The sequence below is a fragment of the Opisthorchis viverrini genome (genome assembly GCF_000715545.1).
Source record: "Opisthorchis viverrini unplaced genomic scaffold opera_v5_410, whole genome shotgun sequence".
Lineage (NCBI taxonomy): Eukaryota > Metazoa > Platyhelminthes > Trematoda > Opisthorchiida > Opisthorchiidae > Opisthorchis > Opisthorchis viverrini.
This window is the reverse complement of record NW_008752068.1, coordinates 362,482-382,530: the sequence shown is the minus strand read 5'-3', so window position 1 is coordinate 382,530 and position 20,049 is coordinate 362,482. Positions and strand designations below refer to the sequence as shown.

The following is a 20,049-nucleotide window of genomic DNA, read 5'->3' as shown; positions in this document are numbered from 1 at the left end:
CTACTTATTCTCGGCCATATATCGGCAGTTTGAAGATCAAATCAGCGTGCCCCACGTGAACACACTTTTTAAACGTCAAGTGACATCTCACTTAACTTGTCCAACTCGGAAGACCAAGCGTCCTATATATATGCCAACTTGTCCCCCGTAGGAGCGATTACGTCTGCAGCCGTATTGGAACCACTCAGTAGAGTACTGTTTTCTAAATCATGCATCAATTGTTCTGACAGAAAGGATTCCAAGACTGGACGAAATGAAGGTTTTAGGCACTGGACGGCAGTTATTAGGACCGTAGTCAATTCGGAATCAGAGGTGCTTTCAGTGCACTGTTTGTGGATACTTCATATGTGCATCTGATTTTAACCTGAACTGCGTGTACAATTAAGTGGAGAGCAGGAGAATGAAGCTTATCCAAAATTCTTCCGTTCGCATCTGAACTGGTTCCATATCCAGTGGTTGAAGAGGTTGAATACCTTTGTTCAGAGGTAGATCCTAATCTTAAGTTGTTTTTAATTCGTTCAGATATTCAAAGGCGGATTTGAAGACTAAATTGAGTACACCCTTAAACTTTAAAATGAGCTGCAATTATTCCATGAAGCTGACATGGCTGAATGATGGAGGTAAGATATTGAGTGAACCGGCATATCAGGCGGAAAAACGTAAAAAAGCAAACTCAAATGAATTATTCATCAAGGGTTTCTGTAATAAGGTTGTGGATCTAGTGGAGTTCTGAAGAAATGCTGACACTTTTAATTATTTCTGCTGGCATCCAAAACGTTTCGTCAAGAAATATGGATAAAAGTGAATTTCACCTCCATTTCACCAAAACTAGTGAGGGAAGGTTCGCCTGAAATGTAAGAGATAAACATAGTTTTTGCGGGACCCCCAGAGAGCTACCTGAATTTGCCTATGATTACGAAAAATTGTCGATTTGTGATTCCTGGTTACCACTACAGAACGAACTATATGTGTATCGTTTCCACTCTTATCAATCAATCAAACCACTGATTTTCAACTTCATTTCAAAGAACAATGCAGTGCGACGTATTTTCCCTAGAAAAGGATCTTAGTTGTGCTCCGTTTAGTAAGTATTGAGCAAAATCGACTAAAAGCGTTACCACCAAGTTACCATTATTATTATCCGTATGGTTTGTGTCCTACACCGTTCGGGTAACCGATTCATTGGCCACTGACATTTGGCGGGAAGATGGTAATCATTCGCATAGACAGTTAATTTTAGGCTACTTATGAGTAGGCTGCTGCGTCCGGATTTCCGTTGATACTTCTTTGAGATGGTTGTGCGGTATTTGAGCAGATCATATTACAGGTGAAAAGTCAAAGTTTTGAACTGTTGTAGTCCGTGCTCTCTCGTGAACAAACAGAAGAGCAGTAAAACGTGATCTGATAAACCAATCTCATTCTAATGACTATGACCGGTCGCTTTCCTTTTGGACATACTGGAAGCCTGCATTTGGCCGTTGGCTTTCCAAATCCAAAAATGTCAGAGGTTCCCTTGAACTTTGCAAATAAATCCTGGTGTCTAACGGATAGTTCAGTTGCTGAGGGTGACGGTCCTGAGGCATTCAGTCCCCTAAAGTCCCTTCTTCAGCAGCTGGATTTTCAAACGAAGAATACCCAACGCTAGATTTCTGAGTAAAAAAAACGTTGGGATACAAAACTTCATGAGGTCATCGTTGAGTCATCCGTTTCAAATCGGTTACATCCCTCCAAAGGTGAAATGTGTGATAGTGTCTGGTCATTAGACGGAGAATAATCATTGCAGTTTAAGCCGTAATATGTGTTCGGTACCGAAACTATTATCCTCGTTTGTCGTCGCTATGAGACATGGGACCTATCATCATCATTCGTTTTGAAGCTAAACTAGTAGTTTGACACAATCCAATAAACTGAAAAATGTACTGAGTAAGGGGATATTTCATTGATCCATCTCCATGATTGCAAAAATCACACAAAAGTAAACACGAGACTATGATATTGCTTCTAGGTTGCTACAAGTCACAGCATATGTCTTGTTTGCATGAATTCTTATTGCACACACAACTCAATATGACTAATGTGCACCACTTCAATACCACCATAGATTATTCCTTTCGTATAACACGGTGAAGTTGATTTATTTACATCAGTCCACAGAAATTATACTCAAGGATTAGATGCAACTCTGCGGAGCGTCATCTAAGAGTGACAACCCAACATTCGTTGTCAGCTGTTGGTGGCTGACATTCCTACATATAATTGTGTCAGTGTTACAAAAGTTGACAACCTAATTAATGTAAGTGGTTAACGAATTTTTTGCCCTATCAGGCTACTCAAATCGGGATACAGTGACTGAAGTACAACTGAAGATTTCAGTAATAGGAGCCCTTATTACCACAGGTGGCGACAAAAGTGAGCAAACGGCAACTTCAGTACACATTATCCTATATTCAACTAACCTGACGACTTCGACTGTCGGTGATTGAGTTTATCTCTTATAACTACACTACTAAAAATGGTTCAGAAATCTCCATTACCCATATGTCGCTCCCTACATTCAGTTCACCAAAACCAGCTTTGTGAAAAAAACTCGTCTGAGAGAGCGTCCTGTCTGCATTTGACAACAGCCCAAGCGGGTTGACGTCAGCACGAACGTCACACGTAACAAGAATGAAAAATCACGGGCACTGGAACAAATGAGATTTGGTGCGCGAAGTGGCACTAGAAACACTATTTTTCGCGAATTTTCCCGACACTCCAACACATAGGTTGATGAAGTGAGCTATGCTGACGACCGGATGTGTTTCAATACGAAACATATTCGCTTTTGAAAGTGGACTCAGTCAAATCGATTCGGAGTGGAAATGAGATGGAATTACAGCCCTTACCTCAGGCAGAATTACCGGAATTCTAACCCGTCTTCTGTTTATATTCGTATCCGTCCTCTTCGTCTGGTTTTGTTTGGTTTCATGTCTGGTTTCATGGTTTTGTGCCAAGTTCGCCAAAAGCCTGTTTGGTAAACGTCACATTGTCCTTTAGTAGAGGCCAGTTTGTGGGTCAATATTAAAGTGAATTTTGGACTAAATAAAGCACAATAGTTGCAGTACAGTTTGTTGTGATGTTCAGCTTCATATTGGACCGCAGATGAATTTAGTCATTTAACCACAACGATCGCGAATTTAAGAATAAGAAGAATTCGCGCAGAATTAACGCCACTCCCCAAGAGTAACTAATTAACCGCACGGTTTGTATGCAGCATAAACACAGTCATGTTGATTTTCCCACCTTTCGTTATTTTTCAGCTGAAGGGATGTGAATCTTACGTGCACTCAGTGATGAACACAAGCTCGGGAAACGATATAGTGGAATGAGTTTTTCTGGAGGATTTTCCGAAAGGGATCTTGGTCTTTTCCTGAAGCAAGCATCCTAAAACGAAAAGAGGATAAATTCAAGCCTGTAGAGGAAAGAAAAGTATTCCAAGCTTGATGTTCTCAAAAAATGGAGATCTTTGGAACAATTAGGTTATCCAAGCTGATGATAATGCCTTAAAAACTTTGAAGATATATGCCATTCAGAAACTGTCAGGACGCACCCAGACATGGAAAAGTACATGTGCAGAGAGTGACGCATCTGCGTGGTCACCATCGATATGACACGTCCAGAAAGCAGGTGCGTCGGCGGAGCTCACGAAACATGGCTTAGCAACATACGGCCAGCGTAGTGGGCCTGAGATTGTTCACGACCGGAACATTGCCATTGGCTGTACGAAACGAACAAGTGAACGACCATATTCTGCGATTTAGTCATCCTATATATTACGCAGACGCTCTGCATGTTTTGTCCTGACAGTACAGCCGTGTCCCCAGTTCTCTGTCTTCTCCGTATCGCGTAGTCTGGCAGGCGTAAAGATAGACGGCCACCCAAGATACAACACTGGCAGACGGGTGTTCACAATGGCAATTTCATTTGAACAGATGCGGTCTCTCCTCAGACAGCAGCAGCAACAGTTTGAGCTGGCGCAGTTGAAGCTCATCGAGACACTTACTGAAAAATTGTCACTACAGAAGCCGATTAGCCAGACTATTGAGCCGTCCACATCAGTGATCGACACGATGCTCAACGCGAACCCTGAATTCCAGTTCGATCCGATCTCATGCATTACTTTTTATTCTTGGTTCAACAAGCATGAAGATTTTTTCAGATTGGATCTGGGAAGCAGACAAGATTCTTGGAGAGCAAGTTGGTCAGGAAAATCGAAGTGACCGAACATGACTCAGAAGATCGCAGTTTGTGCACTAAGTCCTTGTCAAACCACCCTCAATCAAATGGACAAGCCAGGAGATTTGTCCGTCCCTTTAAACGATCTGTGTTGAAATCTCGAGGGGAGGGACCAACGGACGACGTTATTGATGCTCTTCTGACTAGCTACAGGACGACACCGAACCCAAGTATGCCTAATGGGAAGTCTCCAGCCGAACCTATGTTTGGGAGGAAATTGGAAACATTGTTTGATGCATTCCGCCCCCGAAAAACCAGAGAGCCCGGCGATGAAAACCAACCAATCTTGTTTCCACTACGGATTCACCCAAAACCTAGCTGAGACTCTCGTTTGTGGTACTCTTCAAATGGATGTACTGCACAAAGGTAGCCTCACGATTTAGCTGACAAGATATTCGAGGCATCCCAGAATATTTTTATAAAGTTAGCTTTTCACAAGTTTCCTGATGAAGTTCCTGATGAGTCTGAAGAAGAGCGACACCAGTCGTGGGGTGTTGAAGAGTTTTCAGCAACTGCGTGAGTAGTTTTCCTTATAGAAATATCGTACAAACTGAAACATAAGACAGCCTTTGTGTAGCACATTCAGTTGAGGAGTATGATAAAGATAGATCTAGCAAGGCTGCTAGTGAGTTTCCCGTGGAAAAAAATCGGTCGGCCAATGAATGTATTTGTCTGATGTTTCCCGAAAAAATCGGGTACTGCACCTTCTTTTTTGAAAGCCGCAATAAGACCACTTCCTTGCCTATAGAGTGTTGTGTACTAATAAGATCGAGTCTGAACGTATTCTAGGCGATGAATGGGTCCGGATGGGTGTCCTTTGATGTGACTCGCTTCCGTTTCTAGTGCATCTGCCGTGGATGTTTTTCTAGAAATCTCTGTCACACAAAATCGCCCTTCCGTTTGAGTGGCACAAAACAGTGAAGGCTGAAGTATTAACCGCTACAAGTTGTCTTGTGGAGAACGCTGACCCACAGAGTCATCTTCTTGACCCTACCGAATTACATTTAGAAAAAAGTCAATAACTTTAAATCATTTTTATGTGACGTGGTTAGGACTTTATCTAACGTTCCAAAACGTCAGCCAGAAATCATAAACACCGATACGCATTCTGCCCCAAGTTAGGCCATCCAGTAGTAAACTAACGTCAGATGGATTGTGAATGTCCAAATTTGTGTTCAGGGTTTACCAAGGGGCACATGCATCCAAAAAGCAAAACGTTTCGTTGTGATTACTGATGAAAACTGTTTGTCTATTATGTCTGTCAGGGAAAAACTGCCTTTTGTAATGTGTGGCAGTACCAGTAGCTCGGACGTGTTTGCAAAATAACGGCCGAGTTCGGCGAACAGACCAATAGCAGGCACTAGCGCCTTGCTAAACTAAAGCCAAAGCTCAATCTAGTCACGCCCAAAAGGTTGGCGGTGCAACTGAATAAATCAGTAGTCCTTCTATTGTGACAGTCCAATTTTTAAATTCACGGCATGACAGAGGGCGGTGTCGTGTGTTCCTTTTTGAGAATAAATTCAACTTTCATGGAGTGAAGGTTTGTTCCTCTATAGCTTCCCTCGGGCAAAGTTTGGTATGGAAAAAGTCTACCCCAAAATATCTTGTTCGTAGCTAGTGTTTAATTTCGTTTTCTTTTTTTCGTGGGTGGAGTATTGTACAGGGGAATTAGGAGGTTAACTGACTGGTAGATACCAGCGTATTGAATATTTTTCCGTTGAAAAGTGAAGTTAGATTCTGGTAGTCACAGTGACACTAAGAACTTGAACTTGGCCGATCGGTGTGCATTTCTCCTGTAGACTTCGGTTATCAAAAGAAACAAGCTTTTATCATCAGTTTTGATTACCAACCGTATTTTAATGCGGAAAATAAAATAGGATATGTCCACAATAGGTGTTGTCTGTGAGAGAGATCGCTAATGTGAAAAATCACTGTTCATTCTTGTACTACCGAGGTGGGTAGGGTAGATTGTTCCTATACGATTGCTTCAGTCAAATCGGCTGTGAAAAACACAGTCTATATGACTTTCCGCTCGGCAACCTGTGCGGGAAAGTCACCTGGTCCTGATGAACCTGTCAGAGCTTTTCGCGCACTGCAGTTTATCGACTGCGCGGGGGTGAATACCAGAAATTTCCAGTGGATCAGCGCGACTGACAATTCATGTGCGGTCGCCAAAAGTAGTAGTCAAAATCACTAAATTGACTTTTGTCCCCACACCCGGTTGGTTACGCGCAAAAATATCGTATAGTAACGCTCTAAAGAAGGTAATTAAATTAGGCGAACTTACGACTCGAGTGGTAATATTTACGCTCCGATAGTGCACACAATGCATATGGTGATTGTTTTTTAATCGGTTTACAGTCGAGTATTCACTGGGACGCATTTTACGTTTATTCCCTGGTACTGGTTTAAAAGGTAATGTTATTTTAAGTGGATGGTTAGCTGGTGAGTGATAGAGTGAGGTAAATTAGGCTTGCTCAGTCTCGCACTTCTTATCCAACCCAATGAAAAACCATGCGCGAAAGCGGATTCTGAAGATTCAGATCAGAACCCTATTGGACACTCGAATAGCTCTTCCGTTTACGACTCCAAATACGAGCAGTGCTGAAGTCCTTTAAAAAGAGGGGTGAATTTCGAAGGATAGGCTTCGATGTGTGATGTTTTACTAGTGATCTGGGTCAGAAGTGTCCCATTCGTTACAAAGCATGTGATCGGAAAACGCCATATCTTCCCTTACTTCGCCGTTTAAATAGAAGTTTTAGCTATGTTGCCCTTGTTCTGTGTAACAACATTCTAGCTTCTTCTAGAGTTTCTTGTTCACCTGACAGTTGCTCAAATTTTAAGGGTCCTAGTGTAACGGTGATACTACTGATGGGGAGGCATGCGAGTAGTACGTGGTGGTCGTGGAATTTCGCTTTGCGTCTTTTGAAAAGGGGAGACCTGTTGCGGAATTCGTGGAGCCACTTTGTAACATTTGCTTGGATTTGACCGACGAATGAGTGGAGTCAGTGAATCTCCAGGAAAGTTCAAGAAGACGCGTTCGGGAGAAGATGGGTGTCCAGTTTTTGTAAATAAGGTGCAAATTAGAGTTTTGCCTCCCTGTTCAATGGTCCCCGGTTCAACGATCAGTTGGCATTTCCTAATAAATAACTCCGCATCGAAGGCCTTCGTCCTATCACTAGTATTCACTTGCTGCCGTTCGGTGACACGAGACTCGTCATTTTAGCAGACCCATGACTAACCCACTTGTTTATCTATGGGATAACTAGCTGGCCAGAGGTACTTAACCACACACTCCAAATTACATTGTTCCCGCTCACGTCACGTATATTATCCGAATCATCACTCTGGAATAAGTTGAGGACGGATGATCCTGTTAACATTGGAAGCTTGTTCGGAAAGTGCTTGCCCTGATAGCAGATGCAGCACAAAAGTCACCAAGGCCACGGGGACCAACCGTAAGTTATCACTAGTGCGGATCCAACTAAGATACATAATGAGATACGTTCAAATGAAATATGTAAGATGAGAAATATGCGGTTGATAAATTGAGAACGGTTGTCCAATTCACTCGTTACAGACGAGGGTTAGAAGCCCCAGGGTATGACTTAAGACAAAGTAGTCACCTACCAAAACTTGTTTATTCTATGGGCTTAAACCATTTAGATAAAAGCGTAAACTTATGAGGCGCCAGAAAAGCTGGAGTGGATGCAAAATGTATGTGAAGTTACTGATAAGACACCATCACAGTAGGTAGTCCGAACAGTAAAACAACATGAACTGACAAAAATTAAAAACAGAAAAACGACAGGCACTAGAGGCATTCTACCGGGTTAGCAATCATCTCAGCTTGTATTTATGGACTGATCTGTTTACTCTAGAAAGACCTGCTTTCTATTTTAACCATCGCAATCCTTGTTAGCTCTCTGTCACACAATTTGCTCTTTCTTAAAGCTATCTGCCCTTTGATTGATCGACGCACAAACCAATCAGCATGAAGGAGTCACTTGGCTACTGCACTCAAAACCGCAGGTACTGGTATGGTTGATGAAGTGAGTGTTACCTGGTCTCAGAGCAGCTCGCACGGTCAAGCCGACACCAACTGTAGTTGTGTTCTTTGTGTGTCGTTGTTGTGCCATTCCTCATCTAATTAACTCAGTATTCGACAGGTAAACTCATATGCGTACCAATTTGGTTCCCACAGGAGATTCACCTGAAACTCAGAATTTTCAGAACCATATTTTTAGACAGCATTCCCTGAGGCGGTTAGGATACTACAAACGTGCCCACGTTTACCTGAAGGTTTGTCAAATCAGTAGCACAAACAGTAGCTATGTAGATGGTAGCTGAGCATCGGTTGGCCTGTATCACGAGCTGAACAATCTCTCGTTAGTATGCTGACTTGGTTCTACTTTGTTCAGCCCCAATTAGCCTCGAACTGTAGTTGAATGGAGCATGAAACAGTGTATGCAGCTCTGATACAAACCAGATCCAGATGACTAATTAGGAGAGTGCTGATTGGAGAACACCTTTGCACTACCTTTTATTATGGTTTTTCGAAATGATGATGAACAAGTTTTCTACTGGCAGCTAATCACTGCCACTATCAACAATGAACGAGTGTTTTTCAGCATGCACAGGCAATCGACCTTCGTGGCATGCTACGATAAATTGTGACCTTTTGTTTTCAGCAACATACCGAGCTTTCAGGGGCCTAGTGAGTTTGCTAATTGCTAATTGATTAGTTAACTCGGGAGTTGGCCAAGTTCGTAACCATCAGTCCACCATTATATAGATATTTCCTTATTATTTATCGGTGCCTGAACCGTTTTCCGTGAGAATGATATTCATAGATGTGATTAGCTAAGGGTGCCTTTCCATTCGTATTATTGGATCCTTGGCTGTTTGTGTTTGCATTACTTTTACTCAGTTAGTTGGTCGAGTGACTACTGTTTTTGTTGGAGGGGGATGAGTTGGCCTCTGTCCTGATTAGCCGGTTTCGGATTTGCGCTAAACCGTGCTCCTGTGTTTTCCTCGTGGTTAAAGTTCTTTCTGTCTTTGACTTGCCCGTCCCTGGATTACATGGAGTCTGATTTATCCGAGGTTTGATCGGTTGGTTGCAATAAGCTGATTATTGTAGATTCAATTATCGTGCTGGATGACCTTGCTTGTTCATTTTTTACTTCAATCATTCTTGGCCCAGTAAAGCTGTTTGATTTATTGGTTGAATATGTATTCCTGTTAAGTTCTTCGAGCTTTTGAATTTCCAAAGCGTCTTCTCCGGTCCCCACAGTAGCACTACTCATTGTACTGCTTGGGTTCTCTCGGAACAATTTCAGAGCATCCTGGTGGTCTTTTTGGCAGAGCATTACGCTTCTTTTATTCAGGTTCCTCATCTGTTGTTGTTTGGGTTGACAGACGAGCGTCTTCCTAGACAACTTAATTTCCAGGCTGATCTTCGTGCGCGCAGACGTGTAAACTTTGATCCTCTTCTAATGGTAAATTTGTGATTTGTTGTGAGGCAGAAAGCTTCCTTCAATTCTGAGTTGAGACTTGCTGTCATCAATGTATTCACAGTTACCCTGGTGTTGACAGTTCTTTTCACAAGGGATAAGTAAAACACTGTTCCAGCTGCTGGTCTCATCTAAGGTAACAAGAAATGGGCCGCAACTCGACAGAAAGATCATGCTTGCTCTGCTCACATCAGGGTTACGAAATGATGCGTGGAGGCACGTATGCCGGTGAAATATCAGAAAATCCTCGCAGCTGTTCATTGAAGTAAAGAAGTGAAGTAGGCAAAAGCCGTACTGTCAGACCTATTCAAAACGCTAGAATTTGCAATGACGCATAGATCTCATTCCGGGCTGTATACCGCCCAAACAGAATCTCTCGTTTGTTTTAGGAGGAAACCACTTTTTTGTTTGCAACAAATTCCTTACTTTCGTAACTCGCTCTTACATCTCTAACTTGAACAGATGCGCTTCATCTATTCACAACCCTAACCTTGATCAGTGTTGCATGGTCTTAGTCTGTGCACCTTCTTTGTCTCCCCAGAAGTTATATATATATATATATATATATATATATATAATGCAATGGCCGTAAATATCATTGGGCTGCCTTTGGACCTGAGTAACACGATAAAAAGAAATACTCAAAAATACGTTGAATACTCCTTATAATGGGCGTTACTGATATCACAATACAGATTAAACACCATTTCTCTCTCCAACCCGATGTTATAAACCTGGTTTTGTGAAACGCGCATGGTTTCATACATTCAGATAATTGCAAAATTCACTAACTGAGCAGCCTTATCCCGAATTTGTAGCTTGTCTGATACATCCAATGCGCACACTGCAAACTTGCTGGAAACAAAATTAATCATGCAAAAATCGTCCGAAGTGCTTTGGAATATTTTTATGACTCTTTTAACTATTTATTTGATGAGGATATCTAGTACGACCCTCAGGGAACTTTCTTCATACGTCCTACGTTATTGTCATATAGGACAGTAATACTGTGCACACCAGTATTGTTAACAACCCCACTTAACTTGATGTTCGATATTCTCAGCCGGTTAGTAGATGGTTTCGGTTAGTGGACCAACAAAGCAGGTGTGAGTAGAATAAGGAAACAAAAACGAACCAGGGACACAATTGTGTTGCGCGGTGTTGCACCAATATAATCCTGCTTACCTTGTTGATCCTGTCCAATAGTCCAGAAGGCTATCACCAACGGAACAAATAAGTAATAAACGGCCTTGACCTTTTCCTGGCTCGACCAGATAAAACTTAGTCAACTACGAATGTCGTATTCTTCCAGTGTCGGTCGACAGGTAGGGGAAGTTATACTTTCCGATGTTGCCGCTGAATTTGCCCAACAACTCGTAACTAACGGTGCTGCCATGGTGTACTCAGACCATTATCGTCTTATCTGGCTGCTTTGTGTTCGGAAATTTGTCAAAACAATTTTCATACGAACAGATCTGGTTGAGTTTTCACGAAATATAGAATCAAGAACTCTTCTTTTCTTTAGTGGCATATCTTCTCAACAGTTCTGTGCATAGGAGCACACCGCTGAGGGGATGGGTTGTAGAGTCTGAAAGTTCCCGATTACGCTTATCTATGGGCTATGGTATACACTTTGATGAGACGTGCCTGAGCGATCACCAACGCTGAAAAATTAAACCCTGTGGACCCCATATCCAAGACCGAATCATGGTCACGGTTGATATGTCTGATTTTTCAGGCTGAAATACCTCTCAAATGAATAACTGAAGGTAAATGCAAATGAAATGTGTATGCAAGTAAATGGAAAGTCATATCATCAGATCAGGACAGCAGACTAGTGCCTTAATGGTTCCTTATTTGAAACTGCGTGATTTTTCTTTAGAATACATAAACTGAACGAAGATGTTAATATCTGCAGCAAAAATTGTCAAACCTATTTTGAACTGTTTTGAGCAAGCGGTTGAACAGGATCGTAGTGTCAGAGAAACTCGGGCCGACCGTCTGCGATAATGAAGCACCCATTGGTGACAGATAACTCAGCTGAACTCGACTATGGGCTGTCAGTAAAGCACTGCCTATCCGGATGCGGAGTCTTAATTCATGCACGCGGAGTGACACTTCNCTGAACCGCTTCACTTGTCTGCCGGTGGAGGCAGATTGACGTGAAGGATATCCTGTTTTCACGCTGCACTGTACCATCGTATGCATGTGCTCATATTTTCACAACTTAAAATTAGACATCAGAGTTCTAGATGAAACGTTTTACTGAACTCACCCGATTTCTGTAGCTCTTGTCAGTGCTAACACATTCGACAGCGGCGGCACAGATTTGCTAGTCTGGGCATTAGATTATATCTACTGCCGGTGGCTGTTTTGTTGTCATGTTTTCTTCGAAGCTAGACTTTTCAAATCATAATGCCTGTTTGTTGGTTTCAATGTACTGTGAATAGTTGCTTATGGTTAGTTTCATTCGTTTAATCACTGCAGCGAAGGTATTCAGCGGGCTTCGTTTGGCCACATTACTCTGTCAGTTGCAGCAGGCACATTTTTCCTGTTGATTGCTAGTTTAATTGAGGCTAACTTATCATGATTTTCAACTATCTTGAAAACTGATTCTGCGTACCAATAGCCAAATTATAGCTGATAAAAATGAACGGCGGTCTATGGTGATTCGGCCACTGCGGGTGGCTGCTAAACGTGCTGAAGAAATCAACAAATCTTGTGAATGAAAATTTAAACACTGTCGAGTACGTTCGATTAGCAAATGGAAGAGAATGGCGATATCAATACCTCTCAGTAGTGTGCAGTTTAATTGACTTTATGTATCATAAAATAACCCACCTCTAAAAAACGGCTTAACGCAACGGACAGCTAGTACATTTTGAGGACATTAGTAACAAATTCAACCCGAGTGACATCGAAGGGTTCTGGGATTTTGTGAAATGGTTACAGTGGTAAACAAGTTGGCGAAAAGAGGACGATCTGCTTGCAAGGCCACTTCTTAGTTTTTATCAACAAATTAATGTCCCGATGAGCGGTAACAGTGCACGTCAAACTGCAAATTGTTACTTATTGAGCAAAACTTGTGAAATATCCACATTCTACCTTGTTGATGCATATTGAATCTTGCTGCTAAGGCGCATCACACCAAAAACTGAGAAAAAGTCTAGCTCCATGAATACATTTTTTGGTAGCCAGGGGATATAAGTCGCCATCCATCCTTTAGTGCACTATCCGTCGATCGGCATTTTTCCACTTCCCTTACATTTTTCAAGTACCATATTTTTTCTTTCAATCTGGTCGTTGGCTTGTTCGCCGAGCTGGGCAGTTTGATTGCAAACGTTTCATCACCAATCGAGGTAACATCGTCAGTGGGTTGTTGGGGAGCGCAGTTATGCGTAGTGGTCGGTTAGTGGTTTATTTCTATTTGTCAACAAAAAAGTCGCAGAGTTATATTGTTAACTAGAAGCTTTTTTGAGGATGAAGGGTTCTTGTGATACTCTGGTCGAGAGTTTGAGGTGTTGGTGGACAAGAGTGGAACCGTGACACATCATCCAGAACACAGTCTGTATTCTGTCCTGACTGAAAGGATGTGACACAACATTCTGGGGACGTTTGATTCCATCCCGTTATCATACCAACGTACAGCGGATAATTCAAACCGAATCACAATGCATAGAATTTTTGGTCATAAGATCATATCTAAATGAGCTGAATGTGAAGCTTGGATGTCAACAGTTCTCCGGCACTGCTGGCATCATTGTGCAAATCGCGTACACTTTTGAACGCCTTAACTTCATTTTGATTGAATGTCCAGCATGGCTTTTAACGAGTACTGTGGAGACTTTGAGACATCTCGCGAAGAATACTTCAAGCAGTTAAGATGGGGGCGTGGTTGATGAAATGGAAAATAAAATAACTCAGCTCTCCTTCGCCTTGTTCTTTAGATATTGTTGTCAGTCTCTCTGTAGGAACGTTAATGGATCTTACCTTAGTGGGCTTCGAACATTTTGCAATAGGTAACGTGACTGACTAACCTCGGAGTCCCACTTGTCCAACCCACTATTCAACTCCAGGGTATAGTCTCTCCAGCACTGTAAACCTGCTATTTTTGTGCGAGTTTCGTTATATCTACATTGTATCAGGCCGATTGTTTCGTGAAACTTTTTGGAACCTGCCTCATCACCATCGAACACACTGGAATAAATCACTGCAGAAAATGAGCGAGTCAACTTTTCCAACATTTTCAAGATAAACAGTATAGTTTTACCTTTTGAAATACAGTGATTTGATTACTCTGAGTGCTACCAAGCTTGCACAAGCCTTTTTTTCATGCACTTAACTAGACAAATTTGACTGACATGCACTCATTCCCCTGAGTATGCCTCTTCATCACGTTCAGCTTGAAGTTTCTGTCCCATCAATCATTGCTCCCACAGTCAGTAATCTTGTTTGATTGAGTGTTTTCCAGCTTTTAGTTCAAATTTCTAAGTGCAGTGTTCATCTAAACAGAAAAAAACTATCAGATACCTGGTGGACTCAAACAGCAATAAATCTCGTACGATTTTATCCTGGCTAGAAAAAGAATTCCAGATTTCATCAGGAACGTTTTGGTTATTGTGAAATCTATTTAATGTTGGGACTAGTCAGAATTCAGTGAGGTTATAATAGATGAAAGCTGTTTTTGAGTAGGTTCAGTTAAATTTTATTTCTCACTAAGCTCCGTTTACAGTTGCCTGACTACCGCTATTGTGACAAATTAAGATTGCCAGGTTCACTAAAATTGTTAGATCTAAGAATGATTGTCTGGCTTGCAGATAAGTTGCAACATCTCTTGTTCAAAATAGGGTGCGAGAGTGTTAGGGCTTACTTTTGCTACGGGGAATGGTAACAGCAACTGTATTCAGATCGCCATTGAAAAAGCAACACAATTTATTAGTCCCTTAGGTCTACTTATTTTACAACAGATTGTTAAGCTGCTTGATTTTACGTGCCAAACACAAGAGGGATTGTCTATGTGAATAGGCGAAAGAGGTCTCCGGACAGGACATGGTGAACAATCGATAAAAAAATCATTTTGCGAAATTACCTTAGGTCTACTTATTTTACAACAGATTGTTAAGCTGCTTGATTTTACGTGCCAAACACAAGAGGGATTGTCTATGTGAATAGGCGAAAGAGGTCTCCGGACAGGACATGGTGAACAATCGATAAAAAAATCATTTTTGCGAAATTAAACCAACCAAATATGCCTGAGGTAATAGGCCGTCAAAACAATGACTCACCACAGACTCGGTAGGACGACGGTGAATAGATAACGAGAAACAAATATATCTAAATAATTATTTTAACACTGGTTTAGGTCGGACAGGATGCTAAATTTTCTGTACCGCTGAGCGGCTTACCACCTAGCTCCTCATTCCCATCATGGATAAAAACCCGTGTGGTAATACCGTTTCTGGTCTTTTCACAAACGCTTCAAAGAGCTTCGAAACCTTTTGAGTGTTCCTTTGGTTTCACCATTTCTGTCATATGTTACACGTTTAGAGCCCTCAATAATCAATTACTAGTATTCAATTAAGCACTTACTTAGGCAGTCACAACCTTTCAACGGCTCAGCTAATCCCGACAGGTTGTGTATTTCCTCTGTAGGTTTGCCTACGCCCAAAATGCATCTGCCACTCAGACTAATAGCGGAAATTTCAGCCAATAACATCATATGTATCTAATCTATTCTAATAAGATTAAACTTGTTTCAGGCCACTGTTTTGACGCTCTTTGGAGAAGGAAAATGACAAAAAACTAATTGTTTGTACTAAACGCTAATCAGAAAGTTATATGCTAGCTTTCTCTCTCTCCAGCATTTCCATAATACGTATGTACACTTACCAGGAACGCAAGTTTTTAACCTGATGGTCGCTGGGACCAGTTTGTTTGCAAACAATTCATCACCAGTCGAAGTTAAGTCACTACTGAATATACAAGGAGGCTTCTATGAAGTGCACTGCGACCGAAACATATGGAGTGATGAGCACCCCACTGTGAGGGGTATATTCAGAATGTGAAAAGCAAAAACTTGGTATGGAAGCATAAATGACATAGTGCACAGTGATTGACACGCCTCTACGCCTCACTCCGCTCCTCTATGATCTTGTTTGCTACGGTGTGTGAATACTACGGGGTCTCGTGCCACCAGTATAAGCTTGGTCGAGATGTCGCATCTTCCATTCCATGTAAGAATTGACGTCTTAAGCAGCTATCTATGGACAGTCAATTGTCATTGAATATGACCATGTCCTAGGAAAATCGCTCCACTGAAGCACAAGGGATTCATTCACTCAAACAACTACTTTTTGTCTGAAATGATGAATTTGTGTCATTGCCCCGACCGATGTGTTTCTTTTTTCTCGTAACGTCGTACTTGCCCATCATACGATAAATAACGCGGAATGAATAATTTAAGGTCTCAAAGTGATCAGTCTAGAGTACCCAGGGACTTTATCTTGTTGCGTCTTCAGCTATACTAGAAGCGAATGTTCATCCTTTTTGCGGCTTATAGTCCACTCCGTTTTTTCACAGTAAGGTGGTACCAGCAAGCAAAGCAGTGGTTCAGTATGATATGTCAACTTCCCATACACCTAGCCCAATTTGACTGCTAATCGGCCCGAACAATGGCAATGTAAAGATAGATTCAATGATTTTATCCAACTTCTTATTTGAACTATTAAAAAAATGTGAAAACCTCACTTGTTCCATAGGACAGATTAAAGCGCACAGTGAAGAAAACTTGGTATTTTGTAGTAGTTATCAGTTTAAATACATCACCAAGTTTTATGAAAATAACCACTGGTGACGTATATTCTAAGTTATATTTAGGATTTCACGGGTAAACTGTAAAAATCCGAGTGGTCTTGTAACTGGTAGAAGACCGATTGACACCATTTTCTGCTTTAGGCAAACCTACTTGTAGTTTAGTCACCAAAATATCTTGGACTGCTATCCTATGGCTTGATGAGAAACCAATTGTTTTTTTTTTTCAAAATCAAAACGTAGCTGTTTGCGATAGTGAGGTTTACCCTATGGATAAGAGTAATGCTGATTTCGCCGACTGTCTACTCAGTCACTTTTGGATATACCTAGGCTAACCCTTGAGTCATTTTGCACGCACAAGTAAAGAAGTGAAACATAATTGGCAACGGAACCGTTGCACTCAATTGTCCCAGCTCATGGAACAAGCCAACGACCGGTTACTAGACGTGCACTACCAGCATTATCTTAAATAGGAAAACTGTTCAACCTTACGTCTTAGATCGGACTGTGAAATCTGGATACAAACAAGAAGGCAAACCGATGTATATAGTGACATCTTGTTTTATCACTATGCATTAACTGTCCAGCGCCTTATACTGGGGTTTCCCCGTGTAAGTTAGTAGAAATGTACGCAGTACGTTGTAGGTGATACGAAACTCTGAGCTATTCCAACTTTTATTCTTAAATATGTTGGCTATCAACGATCGTTGAAGCTCTCAGCCTTTTTTGCATAGCGTGAGGACAGAGAAAAACAGAGCCGGCCAGCCAGCTTTCGCCACTTCATCCACTTTGTCTATCCACTCGGTGGACGTCCATTTGGGGCTAACCTCAAGACCAGTGTATCGGGCATGGTTGATTCCTTTTTTTCACTATCGGGATGTACTTGCAAAAACCCTACAAAAAAGTTATAGAACAGAACAAACACGAAAGATAACATAATTTTGCAGCAAGTAGAGAACTGCAACCAACTTTGGCAGCGAAAAAGCCCCCAACCACCAAAGCCTATAAGGCGAAAACCACGAGATCATGATTCCTGTTTCAACGGTTTTAGAAAACTAATCAGTATTCTGTAAAAGGTGACAGACCCAAACACCGGCACCCAGCTGTGTGCACAAGGAGTTTTGACAGACCAATTTACACTCATTTGCAAACTAATTTGGTTTTTCGAGTGTATATTCGCCAATTTAGGGCAATTTGGTTTCAAGTACAACATGAGGTTGACGGAGAGTGCGCCTACGTGCTGCGCCCCCAAAAAGGCGAAACCGATCTGTCGACGGATTTTCAGCAACCTTATGAGCAGTACATTACAAAGAGTCTTGACTGAATTTCGAAGTAGCCTTTGGCATTTGTATAAGTCTGTCATGGGCTTCTACAAACGTTTGGTACGGTGCACCGATTACTATATATACAGTATATAATATATCCAGATAGTTGCCAGTTTTTCACTGGCGAAAGTCGCATATTAAATATGCTCATATATATACCGGAAGAAATTTAATGTTAGTTTTATTTGATAAATATTCCACTAGTCATTGTAAAGCTTACCGTTCATCAGTAACATGTGAACTATATTAATTATGACCATCGGGAAGGAAGTGTTGTGCGGACGATCATTTAGCTTGAAGCTAATCTACCTTCAAATAAAGCGTCAAAATTCTTCAGTTTTATTGATTTCTTACCCTTTGATGAACCTCACGAATCACAAACCCTTGTGCTGGCAGTAACTTGAACCATGAGAAACAAAAGGTATCAGCTTTGTTAGAAAGAATCGTTTTTCTTCACCACAACACACCCATGGTACACTGTTCCTAATAAAATAGTCGCAGTAGTGTCATGTCTTCAGCCAAAAACTCTTACTGACAGAGGTATTTTTAGATTGATTTTTCACATTAATCGAGGAAAAAAGATCAATGAAATGTAATTCGTAGCATTTGTACAGTCCCCTAACCAATAACCTTTTCACATACCATAAGACCATCCAAAAAACCTATTGCATGATGATAAAAAGCCTGACACAAACTTACTGCAATACCTGTTGAAATCGCTTCTCGCAGCTAAAACTATTCCTTATTCAAAGACCGAGAAAAACTACACAATCCCATTTGGAACCATCTAATTTGTGCGTCTCGAGAGGCGTTAAAGAACTTTTGGCCCCCTTGTTCTTCCAGTACGTAGCTGGGTATTATGATATTTGGCCTCCATTGACTTTCATGAACTTTTTCAGTTCGTATTTAGACAGGATATTTATACCACCACTTTTGACCCAATTTCATGCCACGTGATTCTGTATTGACTGATACCTCGACAACGACGAATTCTCAAGACCATCTGTGCTTCCGTTCGAAACAGTTTTAGTGTGCAACAAGTGGAAGACAAATTAGACCACCTTGTGAGCAGTATATTGATGGTGATTTTCATAGACGGATGCTTCAAAAAGCGATAAAATCAGATTGCAGTAAGCATCAAACAGATCACTCCTCAGCACAAAAGAATTAACTCCGTTTTAGATAAGTTTTGCGGGATTCACCATCGTTAGATGTGGCTGATACGATAAGGAGCGTTACTTCTGTAAGGAGCATCCGTACCTTTTAATAGAGTTTTGCTTCTAAAGAAAGATTTCCAGTCAGTAGCCAGCTCAAGAGAGAGATTTCCCCCACATCCTTAAGTTTTCCTCCAGTGATCTATGGCCTGAAATTCAGAGAAATGCAAAGTTCCCAATGTGCATTTGTTCTCTCTACTTACGATGATGTTTGACTGTGTCCGGGATAGTGCTGCCGATGTCCCCTAAAAAAACAGGTGGTCACGCTGTTTTGTTTCCGGATGTGTCTATCAGTACAGTGATTTCTCGGCGCCATTTAGCATCACTTCCTGCCCGATACTGACGGTCACCCTGGTGACGTATTGTAATAAAAACCTTCAACGAGTAAGTTTGAAAACCACGTGTAACCGACGCTTTTCAAGGCCATAGTGGAGCACGTGAAGTATCTGTGTCGCGCTGCTTTCCGTGGGTATAAATCTGAAAATTAGTCGGTAATATCAAACCAGTTATGAGCTTTAAAAACAAGTGCAAAATATCCGCAAAAATGTTTGGTCAACTGGGAAACTAGGCCTAATATGCATAAGGCCATGTTGGGTAAAGAGAAATACTGCACCAACTCAGGCACTTGTTTTGTATAAAAACAGTCAAGAGAACGAGCTTCTGTATTTTTTAAAAAAATATCCGCAAAAATGTTTGGTCAACTGGGAAACTAGGCCTAATATGCATAAGGCCATGTTGGGTAAAGAGAAATACTGCACCAACTCAGGCACTTGTTTTGTATAAAAACAGTCAAGAGAACGAGCTTCTGTTATTTTTTTTTAAAAAAAAACCCGTAGACAAGAATTGGTATATCTGTACACGGGTGAAAATGAGCAAAAGTACATTGAAGTGCGATGTGTAAATAGTTTGTAA

The 20,049-nt window shown here is 41.3% G+C and overlaps 1 protein-coding gene across 1 annotated transcript in view; it reads right to left on the bottom strand.

Moving 5' to 3' along the window:
* Positions 1 to 20,049, bottom strand: part of T265_10822 (hypothetical protein) — a gene marked incomplete at both ends in the record, with an annotated part of 31,939 nt that overhangs the window by 1,322 nt on the left and 10,568 nt on the right. Inside the window, 2 exons of the mRNA XM_009177301.1 lie at positions 13,826 to 13,985; positions 17,426 to 17,492. Coding sequence (XP_009175565.1) covers positions 13,826 to 13,985; positions 17,426 to 17,492 — 227 coding nt within the window. The remainder of the gene's footprint in view (positions 1 to 13,825; positions 13,986 to 17,425; positions 17,493 to 20,049) is intronic.